The following is a 12909-nucleotide window of genomic DNA, read 5'->3' as shown; positions in this document are numbered from 1 at the left end:
AAAGAGCGAAATATGAGGAGGAAGCCCCGGTGTGCAGGAAGGTGCGAAGAAATGTGAATCATGACACATTCGTAACATTTTGACGTCTTTGCCGCCCTGATGAGAGCCGGGCTGGATAAGTCATCGTGGCAGAGTGTGAATACATGCATGCACCCAACTGTGGTCCTCAGGGGATGATCTGGGATTTGTCAATGTGTCAATCAGAGAACAGATAAACTACAAGGAGCAAGTCAGCCTTAGATACTGTACCTTCCTCTCTGTTAATCTCTTTTAATGGAAGCCTGGAAGACTTTTGAAAAAGTTTAAAACATGAAACATTGTTTGAGTCTTTTGAGTCCTACATCTGTTTTGGAAAATGGAGTTAAGATGATGGAATGAGAGGTCGTGTTTGATAAATGTTAGCATATTCTGTCTATTCTGTATGGCCGGACGACCATGTGGATGTCGGTGATGTATACTGAGCAAACGATGTAGTTCACAACAGCATATCACTATCTTTACGTCAAACTGCAACTTTCTTCTCTTGAAAAATTATCTTTATCATATGTGTGATTTCCAGCAAAATGTATTATTTGCCTCATGCCATTAACTGCTGAACAAAGTCTATCCTGAAATGCGGTCCCATGGGGCACACTTGAAGCCAAGTCACATTGCCTCTCTATTAGCTCATTAACTTCCTAGCTAATATTAGCTAGCTAGTGGCTGAATGCTAATGTGAGCTGTTCTCTAACAGAAGCTAATGGGTTATCAAGTATGTTGTTACCTTGAAATACAGCAATTTTCACCGTCCGTTGTCTAGTTTAGTTACTGGCTGTAAAAATTATAACACTTTGTCGGATTCCCTACGTGGTGTAATGCCTTGTAACATCAAACTCAGCGGAATGACTTTTAAGATTGCAGCATGATTGCATGACTCTGCTAGAAATGAAATGCTACTCTCATTGCCTTCCCGTCCCCGAGCTCAGTTTAGCTTTCGCTCCACCACAACCTCAAATCACGAATATTGCGATCGCTCAGTGTTGTAACAGGCCTCTCTGTGTCCCAGTCGGTGGCGCTTTTTAAATATCTACTGACAGCCCCAAGTTTCCGCAGAACTCATTGTTGCTGCTTGGAGCCCAACACGAGACTCGCTCTGTGTTACAGAAGCTGTAGACTCACAATTTGTTCCGTTGTTGAATCATGCTTTGCCTTTTATTGCATTCTCCTCGCTGCCTCTCACACCATGCTTCCCTTTCCCGTTTAGTGAATTAAATTCTCAGTATGCATGCTATCCCAAGCAGCAGGCCTCCATGATGACTAAAGCAGCCCGACAACATTGTGTACGAGAATAGCGCTCACGTTTCACAGCGCAGCGCTGCCGAATGAAAAACAAGAGGTCTGAGGCAAATACGCAGCCTGGGATCACCGAGTTCACTGGGTCTTTCCAGTCCAATGTCTTTGTGTTGTGGTGTCTCCCTCCACTTCAAACAATATTATTAATATTTTAGTGGTTTAATTTTCTTTTTTATTGCGCGGCTTTGTGTTGCTAAATGCAGCAGGAGGAGAATCTGTATAGCATTGACATGATGAAGACCGAGAGGCTGGGACTCTCCAAATCCCTAAAGCCTCTTCAGTGGGAAAGCCCAGTCAATCCCCCCCCCGACTCCCCAGTCCAGAGATCTGAGCTGCGATTCCCTCTGGCAGGATTTTAAAGGGGCACTGAAAGCTCTATTACACCAAAGCCCTTTCCTGACGAGCCAAATGACTTGATAACGGATGACATTCTGCACTTTAAACTTGTATCTCTCTTTCTACTCATGCCCTTTTCCTTGCTAACATATTCTGAATAACGTGCCTTTGGATCTGTTATTTGCTGATCTTTTTCTTACTATTGTATCCTTAGCTCACATATAAATTGGTGCTTTTCTTTCATGACAGTAGAAGAGGAGTCTTTGGGTTTGTTTGTTGGCAAAAAAGAAGCAATTTGAATTTGTACCTTGCGGCCCAGCTCATTTGACCATATGACATGTCTGTTGGCCTCTCAACTTGAAACTTGGGGTGTAACAATCCATCAATTTATTGCGTTAAGGCTTAATGATCCAGTATTGTCAATGTGAAGAAAACACCCATGTCATCATCAGAGACACCTTTTAAGCTGACATTTGTTTTGTCTCCTGACAATTGTGCAGAATTTGAGACTTTAGTATAAATGATTCTTGTTGCTAAGGCATGTTTTATGTGTGTTGGGCCCCTGAATCAAATGGGATCTGTTAGGACCCCCTAAAGAAATTATCCAAAAGAGGTGTAACAGAAACAACAAAACCAAGTTGCAAGTGATAACCTCAAAATAATCAAAACAACAAACTATTGGGTCAGTCAAAAGAAAGAAAAAGAAGGGTAGCCTTTCAGACCAACCGACCAGGGACCATCTGACTGGGACTAACCAAAATAATAAGCTAACAAAGCCATGCAATTAGGACTATCGAAGCCACCAGAAGAACACAAAAAAAGGCAGCAGAATTGAAAACATGTCATAGCGGACTTTGTGATGTCAGCGAATACTGTATCATCGACCAAAGAATAGATATGATATGGAATCATGATGAATTTGGTAATTCACACTCCTACCCTTTACTGTGATGTCTCACCTCTCTCTCTGTCTCCCTGTTTTTGTCCATAGGCATGGCTCCAGAGGTATGGTTACCTCCCATCTGCAGACCCCAGAATGTCAGTGCTGCGTTCTGCTCGAGTCATGCAGTCCGCTATCGCTGCCATGCAGCGCCGCTACGGCCTCAATGTCACAGGGACTCTGGACGGCACCACTATAGAGTGAGTCATACTCTTATAAAAGAATCTTTAAAGGATGCCACAATATGGGGGGTTGGAATTGTGTGCTTTATTCATGATGTGTTTCTTCTTTATAAAAATTTGAACACAAGGGAAGTCATAGCCAGTTGCACATCTAGCCTATTCTAGGAGTTAAATGTTGGTATAAAGAAGAGGCAGTGTTTGATTAGTAGTGTAGATGTTTCTTTCTTTTGTTAGCTTACATGGCAGTAACATGTATGGATAAGTGAACAATTGTCTTGTCTTTGTTATGTCTTTGTTAGTTAGATTTATTTTTGATTGTTACAACGCACAAAGTGGTCTAGACATCTTCAAAATGGGGAACAAATGGTCGATGAGTCCATCGTTCATCCCTTGTTTTGCATTCTGAAGGTGAGCGGAGTCACTCTGCCAGACACAAAGTTACACTGACATGAATTAAGTGGGGCATTTTAATTTGATCAAAGGGGCCTTTTGCAGAGAGCACACCTCTGCCATCAGATCAAAGGCTGCAAAATGTCAAAGTATTACTACTCAGCGGCAAAGACGGAAGAACGGGGACACCGTATGGTTGCTCATTGTGCGATCAGTGAAAGCCGACCACCACAGCCACGGGCAGGGGTGGTTTGACAAGAGAGGATACAGACACGTGGATGTAAGGGAAGAAAATAAAACAAAATCTCTGGTATCACGCATACCTAGTTACCGCTACATGTTGTTATTTAGCTCGGATTTCAACCCCAGGACCTTAACCAGACGTCCTTTTACCTGCAACTCACTAAATTCAGTGTTCACTGACATTTGTCCCCACCAAATACCATCCATGCTACAAATAGCAAAGAGCTCAAATTGGCCACTGAACTGTAACATGGCAATGTGGTGGCCAGCGGTGTGAATGCAGACTAACAGCTGTCCAACCACTGGGCTGAAACAGAGTGAAATGTGATAAGCTAACAGTATGCCTGTGTTTTTTTCTCTCTCTCTCTTCCTCTGCTTCTCTCTGTTGATGTAGCGATAACACGATAAGGTGAGGCCTCTCTTGTGTGCAATACATGAATGAATAAGTGCTTTTAGACGGCAGCTGTGATCAAATGTGTGCGTGTATTTTATGTGGGGTTTTTTTGCAGTATCTCATCCATTTCGTGCCAACACTTCAGTCAGTGTTAGAATTTCTTTTGCATACAATTGCAGATTACTACATGTTGTGGTTGTACATCACCTCAGCACAGTGTAATGATCAGTGCACCCTCGGTGTTGATTGGTTGTCTACTGTATCCTTCGCCACAGGTGGATGAAGAGGCCCAGATGCGGTGTTCCGGACCAGATGGGCGGTGCAGCGAGATTCAGTGTCAGGAAACGGCGGTACGCCCTCACAGGACAGAAGTGGCAACACAAACATATCACATACAGGTGGGTGTTTTTGAATTCATCGACAATATGTCAATCAACTGAAAAAATGAAGACACTGTGGTTTTTTCTTACATTGACATGCACTGAAACGCTCTGCCACACACACACATACACACACTCACACAACAACTCTCCCTGTCAAGTTGCGAAGACATCCGGTCAACAAGATTAACCCAGTGCGGGCCCACAGCCACAGAGAAAAAACTGATAACTGTACACACACACACACACACACACACACGAACACACACAGGCATGTACACACAGACTGGGCTTCAGGACTTAACCAGTGTCGTTGACCTTTTGATTAAGACACACATTCCTTTCACAGAGACAAAAAGAGAAAAAGCCTGCTGACATTTTTTTCATGCAGTTGCTCCTATTTTCTTACACTCCGTGTCTTCTTTTTTCCTTCTTCTTCTTCCCTCCATGGAGCAGCCTATTTAAAACTATAACATTTGGTTGACTCTTGACTAAAAAGGTCCTGTTTGTCCGAATTCACACTAGTTAAACTAAGGAGCGGCAAATACACCCAATCAACAATATTTGGACTTGTGTAACAGACAGAAAACTATACCATCAAAGGTTAAGCCAATGTAGAGCTACAACAATTAAAGGGAGCATATGTTTAATTTTCAGATTCATTCAATTCAATACATTTTGTTTATTTTTTTATTTGGGGTTTACATGCTTTAGTGCTCAAAAAACACATACATTTTTCTCAGACTGGCCTGTATTCCCCCTCTGTCTGAGATGCTCTCTTTATTTAAGGCCACCCTCCTGAACACCCAATACTAAATCAATACTTGCATACCAAACTAACTGCCAGGCATTACTCATGCAAATGTGTGACTCTGTGACATAGTGTGATGTCACAAAGGGACTACTGACGAGGTGTTTCAGGAGCAGTGTTTTCTGTGGGAGAGATGAGCTTCTGTTGATGCAGACCTTTTTTTTTTAAACTTTTAAGATCTTTTACATAAACAAGAACATAAATAATACACAGAAGGAAATGAAATAAAATAACACGATTAATAGGTCCTCTCCAAACAATGAAACAATTAGTTGTCTATTTAAAGTGAAATTCTGGCCAAAATGCAAGCTAGGGTCTTTTTGTGTACCCGAGTCAAACGTTTGTTTAAAAGCATAATTACAACGAAAGAGCCACACTAAAGATTGACTGTATTTTCGTTTTCATTTTAAAGACCAAACAACTAATCAGTTCGCCAAGAAAATAGTCAAAAGATTAATCAACAGTGAACTAATCATTAGCTGCAGGCCTTAACTGTAGGTCAGCATAGTTTTAAGCCAGACTAGACCATTATACACATTACTGACCGTGTTCTTCAAGCCTGGGACTTCAGAAGAGCCTGCTTTATCCTCAACAGAACATGTAGCACAAATGGGAAATAGGTTTTACATGTAATAGCCATGCGTGGGCCAGAGACCCCATCGCCATTTTTTTAATTCACAAGAACATTTTCTGATGTTCAGCCACATGAGTATTAATGTAAAGGACAACATGCTGTGGTTATATAATATTTCTCTGTTGATTTAGTGAGGTCAGTAGCCCAGATTCTGTCATATTTTATACATACTATATGCTGCCTGCCCGCAGCTTCATGTTTAATGTGATAATCTGTAAGACATGGGCTTGTTTTTTATTTTTGCTCTGCCCTGAGGATAAATGTATGAGCGGCATTACATGCTGCATATAATCTAGTGGATCAGTAACCTACAGCTGAAGTAGGACAGTATATCACGGATGGCAGAACTGTTCAGATTCATGCCTGCGCATTTTTTCTTTTTAAAAAATGACACTGGGATTGGGTTTGGAGTTCGTTTCATCAGAGCTTGGTTCGTCTGTCACGGCACAGATTTGAAAAAAAGAAAATGAGCAGGCAGATGAGGAGTGGAGGAGCGGATAGGTGGAGCTGAGGAGGGAGGAGAGTGAGGCGTGGAGGGAGGGTGTTGGAGGAGAAGCAGCTGCAGAGAGAAAGAGATGAGCTGAGAGGAGAGGAGGAAACCCCAGTGGAAAGCAGAGGGTGCTCTCTGACAGATTAGGGTTATGTAATAGGATGGGAGCATTTTGAGAGTGTGTGTGTGCTCGTTTGCGTGCATATGTGTATGTGTGTGTGTGTTGTAAGTAGATGTGTGCCTGGCCTCTAGTCAATAGTCAGATGTGCCTGCAGCTGCTCCTTTCTACTCAAATTGGTGCTATAGAGGTGCCTGGAAAACGTAGAACATTATATTTCATCACGAGACATCCTTAATCTTCTTAAAGGTCCTATGTGTCACGTCTACATATCATTTATCACGAAACGTTATGAACATTAGTATGAACATTTTATTCAAAAGGAATGTCGGTCTGTCTGTTTATTACTCGTACATCTCGAGAGCCATTCATTCAATGTACTTCACACTTGGCAGGTTTGTCGCCGAGGACCCGGGGAAGTGCAGTGTCGATTTTGGCACAATGTTTATTACCAGATGGCCGCTTTGGGTGTTTTGTAACTTTTTCTTGGGTGTGTTGTCCAGGGGCGTATCACTGAAGTGTGGGTTCTGGGCAAATGTCTGTTCAAGATGGAGTTTTAATTATTATGTAATGCTGAACAGTTGATGGCTAATGCAAGGTATGTTATATTTGTGACCTGCATGTTTTGAACATGAGGTTTCAGTACGTTTTGCTTACTCATGGTTAGATAGAGTCCTTTAGCTGATACTCAACTTTACTTAACACAGGAACACAGGACTATGTCTCTGCTGGTTTATGTTATAGGCACCAGGTTTAATTATTTCAGATTTGTTTTCTGAGTAATCATGTTTTGTCTGTTTTTTTGGCATGGCATATTTCTCTAAATGCTACAATACCCATGAGCCTCAGCCGACATTAGTGTGGAGAAGAGGTCACTCGGAGGCATGAACTGGATTAGTAGCTGATTAAAGCCTTGTTGATACAGTTGAATTAACCCACAATAAAACCAGATTTTATTACCAATGTGATATTTATCTTCCACTCCACATTAGTGTTTCACTTCAACAAACCAAACTCTGGCTTTAGAGAGGGCCTTTCTTGTTTATTAGTGAAAGGGTGTGTAACATTTCATTATGGAATCTGTCATTTTTCTGCTCGTGGCCAGGTGAGATGAATTGTAGCTGAAAAAACTGCAATGTTGTGTTCTGAAATCCAACTTCAGGTCTTTGACTGAAGTCAAGTCAATCTTTGTTCTCACTCTATAAGCTGAAAGCTCCAAAAATAATTTTGAAAAACAACGGTGGCATTTGGAAAGCATAACAAATGCATGGCCGCCCTAGGTGTGTGCTAGTTTCCATGTAGCCACATACAGTACTTGCTGTGGGGAGGCACTAATTAGCTTTGGCATCCCTACTGTTCTTCCTGCATGCAGGTACCATTATAGCACATGAGTTGCATCCGGCATCATTATCACCTCACAACATGGATTTTAATATTTAAAATGGCCTGAGAGCAGGTTGGAATTCTTTCGTTTGTTGCTTTACACAGTCTCCCCACATTTCTTGCTTTATTTGTCTTGCTCTTAAAAAAAGACTTGCTAACAGTGAAATGGGTAATAGAATCAAATTAAAGCGCCTTTTTTATTCATCAAGAGGCTGTAGATGTCGGGAGGCCTTTCATTGTAACCTCACACAGAGAAGGAAAAGGACATGTATTCATGGGAGCTTAAGTACCTTTTTGTAGACATGTGTATCACCCTTGTACTCTGCGTATTTCTATCTGCTCTGCATAAACACTTGAAAAGACAAAAGGGCCACTTTGTGTTAACTCCACAAATGGTCTAAATCAGGCAGGGAATGTTTGCATACTCAACAACCAACAACCTCAAACCACTTCAGTGGATGTTCAATATTAATTCTGTAATTCAGGAGTTTTATATATAGTTATAAAAAAGTTATAAAAATAGTTTCAAGTATTTATAACTCACACTTGCAAGGCGATTGAGAATCAGACTATTTTCAAGCTGTCATTCAGCACAATTCATATCACTTACAACAAAGCCAATCACAATCAACAATGAGCCATCAAAACTGGCAGAGCACAGACTCAAAACATTTTGAGTGCAAGCTGTCAAATGCGATTTGTAGGTTTTTATATTGGGATAATATCTGCTCATCTGCCTTCAGATTGATATAGCAATAGTAACACTTTCACGTGCCACATTCAATATTCTCTCTTGAGGTTAGCTAACAATTAAAGCTGCTATATGGGATCAAATCACTTGAAATACTGAAATACTGTGTATTTAAAAGCTGCTGCTTGTAGTGTCAGCGAAGACATAACCCAATTCTTCATAGTTCTACTGAGTGTCTTAGCTCATTGTTTTGGTTTTGCGGCCCATTTCCCGCCACAGCACACAGCTGTTGAAGGCCACTATAAACTACCTGCCTAGCACCAAACAGCACAGGTATAAAATTAGCAGCTTGCTGGTAAACAGTAAGCAGTTTAGGAGCCAGATATTTCCCTCAAGAGTTGGTGGAGACCAAACAATGAACATAAGAAGACACTTGAATTCATCTGGTGGACACAATCATGACTCAAAACTAATGCAAATGTTGTCTAATAAATGTATAATTAAGTCATTGTTTGTTCACATCTAACTTAAGGTTATAATGTGTCGAAGTTGTCTTCAAAACACTGTCCCCAGAAATAATTGCAACAAACAATATTATTTCCTAACCATGATCATTTTATGCCACTGATTTCATGATAATAGTTTAATAATACAGGTGCACCCTGAACTTTTAATTCTTATGTATATACTTATTAAACAAAACAAATAAAATGAAACCACACAACCAAGACAATTAATATAATGGACTCTTGGGTCAAGGACAGCAAATATGATGATCATCATGTGCCTATATTGATAAGCTGATAAGATGAAATAGGTTTGTTAAGTCAATAATATAATAATCGTGTCAGGCCTTCTTGTCATACCCCTGTTGACTATTAAAAAACTGCTTACACCATCATTTCAGCCACCATAAGCTCTGTCTTCTTGTATACTTGTCTTTTTAAAATGACATAGGTTCCATTTCTTCATACCTGTGTGTGTCTGTGTGTAGTGCTCAGGGCCATCAACACAAAAAATTATCATTAACTGAAAAGGAAAATTTTGCCTAAACTTGGGAGTGTTATTAAAGCTATACTTTGCTTGAGCGGAAGTCAGCTGTCAGCAAGTCGGTCTTGAAGGAGCAGATAGCGAAACAGAAGCAGTGTGTGGTTTGGTCTGAGCAATTACAACATTTTAAATGAACATTGCAGGTTATTTAGTAGCGCTCTATTTATATTTCATAACCAGGCTTTATGCTTCCCTTTTCACCGAGTTTGAGTCAATAATTAATCTGAGCTCACATGCAATATTAATAATGCTGTATATAAATGTGCCTTGCAGCAGTCTCCCAGCCGTGCAGACGAAGATGAGAATAGTCAAAGACAGAAGATGCACTGATAATATTTATTCCTATTATGGAAAATGACAACCTGACAGCCAAACAGAGACGCCGTGAAGAACTTACATGAAACGCAGAACAAAGGCGAGGAGGTGACAGAGAATAAGGCAAGGGAACGGGCTGGATGTGAGGAGAAAAAGGGGAATTCCTGCCACAATATGAAACACCTGTTCTAGAAGACTTTGAAAGAGAAATTGGCACAATGCTGTTTTGCTGTGCACTTTCACATTTCACGTTCACATACTGAACTTGGCAACTGAACACAAATCAACCAACTTTTTCACCAAATTCTGACACTTCACTAAGGGCAAACAAAGACATAGAGCAATTGTGCATTACAAGCATCTAAGTTGGATGATGTAAACTATACCTATCCTGAGCACGAGGCCAAATTTTAATAGAGCGTGACTGAGATATTTTCGGAGGGAATGAAGTAGAGAGAGGTTTTTCTGATTGCCCAAACCAGACTGGGGCTCTCAGCAGGCAGTGGGCTGTTGATAATCCTTAATTAGAAAATAAATTCCAGAGGCAGGAAATTGTCCCGTCCTTTCCACACCTGCAGCAACTCAAAGCCAGCGGGGGAGGACTCAGCTGTTTTCTCTCACAAATCGCTCCATTTAGCTCTCTGTTGGCGGACATGATGAGCGTGAAATGGCAGCATGCAGGGAAAACAGTGATAGTGACAGATTCTTTTTTGGCAAAGTGTGATCATGTAGATTGACATGCAGCAGTGTCCTCCCTTTTTCAGCCCTTGTGTTGCTAACTGTTTGACTAAGCTAACTGAATTGTTTTCTATCCCACCATACCTCATGCCTCAGATGAGCTGGAGGCTATTTACCTTGTCTGATCAGATTCTAATCTGTTATTATTCCTCTGTGTGGACATTCAGCAGAATAAGATACTCTTAGGTGTGTTCAGCAAAGTTCAGCAAACCCAACAGTCTTATCAGACCAGTTTACAATAGATTTGCTCATCCTGACAGTTAAAGGAGAAATCCTGATTTGAGTTTTGCTGGGACTCGATGATAAGAGAAAATGATCTGCATGTGTGAAATGTTTACAAAGGCCTTCAGCGTTTTCCCACTCTAACTTTCCCCTCCTTTATCTCACATATTTGCAGCATAAAGAACGTGACACCCAAAGTGGGTGCAGAGGAGACCCATGATGCCATTCGGCGAGCCTTTGACGTTTGGCAAAATGTGACACCTCTGCGCTTTGAGGCTGTGCCCTACAGCGAGCTGGAGAGAACAAAGAAAGACGTGGACATCACCATCATCTTCGCTTCAGGTTTCCATGGTGATAGTTCGCCCTTCGACGGTGAAGGTGGCTTCCTGGCACACGCCTACTTTCCAGGGCCAGGAATAGGAGGCGACACGCACTTTGACTCAGATGAGCCGTGGACGCTTGGAAACCCCAACCATGACGGTAAGCACTGATTAGTAGTCATGGGAATGTTGTGATGGCGCAGGATGGTGCAAGAGATGTTTAATGAGAAAAGGTCAGTCAGCGAACTCAAATGGACTGAATTTATATGTAAATGTCAAATATGAACAGGGTTGATATTTAGTGTCCAAGCTCTGACCTTTTCTTTCCCCATAAAAAACTCAATACAGCAGGGAGTGGGGAAGTGACAATAAAAACACACTCCCTAAAGGAGCATAAGCTGTGTAAGGACCTTCCCTAGGGACTTCATTTCCACCACAGGGACCGGGGTCTAAATTAAGTTCCATGGACATTGTTACGGAGACCAAAAACTCACTGCTCGTGGGGGTCATCATTTCTATAAGTACAGCAGCTGGAGGTGGGGCTGTCAGTGCTCAACATTTCATAATTTATAAAAATCTGAAGTTGCAGAAAAGGTTTGTTCTTTGTGCTTTGACCGAAATGACTGATTACATCATTGCTGTATTATTGATTGCACTAATGTCACGTAAAAACAGGAATCAGATGAATACTGGGGTGGAGGAAGAGGGTTTTTCCAGATGCTCTGCTGAAAGGCAGCAGGGGGGAGTGACAAGATTGACTTGCCTGCTCAGGGAACATCAACTCAAAGCATACAATTGGATAGTGATGTGGAGGTAGACAATTTTTTTTAATGCTCTGTGAACAACAATAGCAGAAGGAAGTGGGGAGTGACACAATTGACTTACCCACTCAGGGAACGTCGACTTTTTTATAAAAAATACATTCTGTATGAAAAGCAGGAGCGGTAGCGGAAATTGACAATTGGCAATTACTATATGATCATTCCCTCTTATCATATATCATGATGGAAGCATAATATTTGGCAACATAATTTAAATGTGATTTTTTATTTTTTTTCTAAGACATGGTGCAACTATTTGAATAGAGCAGAATCGGTAGTTTGTTCCATGCATTTGTTGCAGTGAATTGCTTTCCAAACTGACTGCATACTGAGCCAGACTGTCCTTTTTAAATAAATGGTTATGTTACAGAATCGTGATTTTGATCATGATATATTTTTTGTAATGACTCACGTTTCTGTTTTTACAGTATACCTGCTTTCATAGAGTCATAGATTTTGTTGCTCCTCTAGGAAGTTTAATGTTTTGCAGTGGAATGCCTGCTGGATACTGGTTTTGCTGCTCCGTGTGCTGCAGATTTCTTCTCTGTACTGGCACGATTTAATCCTGGTCTGTTGAGCCTTGCTCACTCATCTTACATGTGTTTGACCTTGAGCTCTTGCAGTATCTGAGTACTCGCCCTCAGAGCTTTACAGCTTGTCAGGCTGTATGTAAACTCGGTCTGTCTGTCATGCTATAGTGTGGGTTGCATGTTGAACAGCTGTGTTGCTGTTTAGCGTTGTGTTGTGGTCCAACAGATGCGCCGGCATCAGTGGGAGCCAGCAGACCTCTGAACCCGGTGCAGTTCAGTGTGGAGATGAATGGGCCCTGGAAGAGAGTCGATGGAGAGGAAAGAATAGAGGGAAGAGAGAAAATATAGTGAAAGAGACATGATATAAATAAAGTCAAATAGAGCCAAGAAAATCCAAGCAAGTGTTGAAAGTGAGGGGGATTTTTGGTTGATATTCTTGACCGTATCTATGTCGCAGCAGGGCAAATTTGTCTCTCAGATTCTGAAAGATTGATGTTTCAGCTTTCTTCCTCGGATCCCTCATTAAATCTAAGGGGCAAACCTGCCCCGCGGTCCACTGAGACGACTCAAGAGGAGTCATGACTGTTCC

General features: G+C 41.3%; 1 protein-coding gene across 3 annotated transcripts in view; it reads left to right on the top strand.

The window, feature by feature from the left end:
• The window catches only part of LOC119008904 (matrix metalloproteinase-16-like), a 74683-nt gene that overhangs the window by 15192 nt on the left and 46582 nt on the right, over positions 1-12909 (top strand). For 2 of the 3 annotated variants that reach the window (XM_037079631.1, XM_037079633.1), the window contains exons 2-5: positions 2660-2808; positions 3818-3832; positions 4093-4215; positions 10825-11129. In XM_037079631.1, the coding sequence (XP_036935526.1) occupies positions 2660-2808; positions 3818-3832; positions 4093-4215; positions 10825-11129 (592 nt within the window). The remainder of the gene's footprint in view (positions 1-2659; positions 2809-3817; positions 3833-4092; positions 4216-10824; positions 11130-12909) is intronic. The other variant, XM_037079632.1, reaches the window with a different exon arrangement.

Source organism: Acanthopagrus latus, chromosome 19 (assembly GCF_904848185.1).
Source record: "Acanthopagrus latus isolate v.2019 chromosome 19, fAcaLat1.1, whole genome shotgun sequence".
Classification (NCBI taxonomy): Eukaryota; Metazoa; Chordata; class Actinopteri; order Spariformes; family Sparidae; genus Acanthopagrus; species Acanthopagrus latus.
Note: the sequence above shows the minus strand (reverse complement) of the source record. Positions and strands in the feature narration are given on the sequence as shown.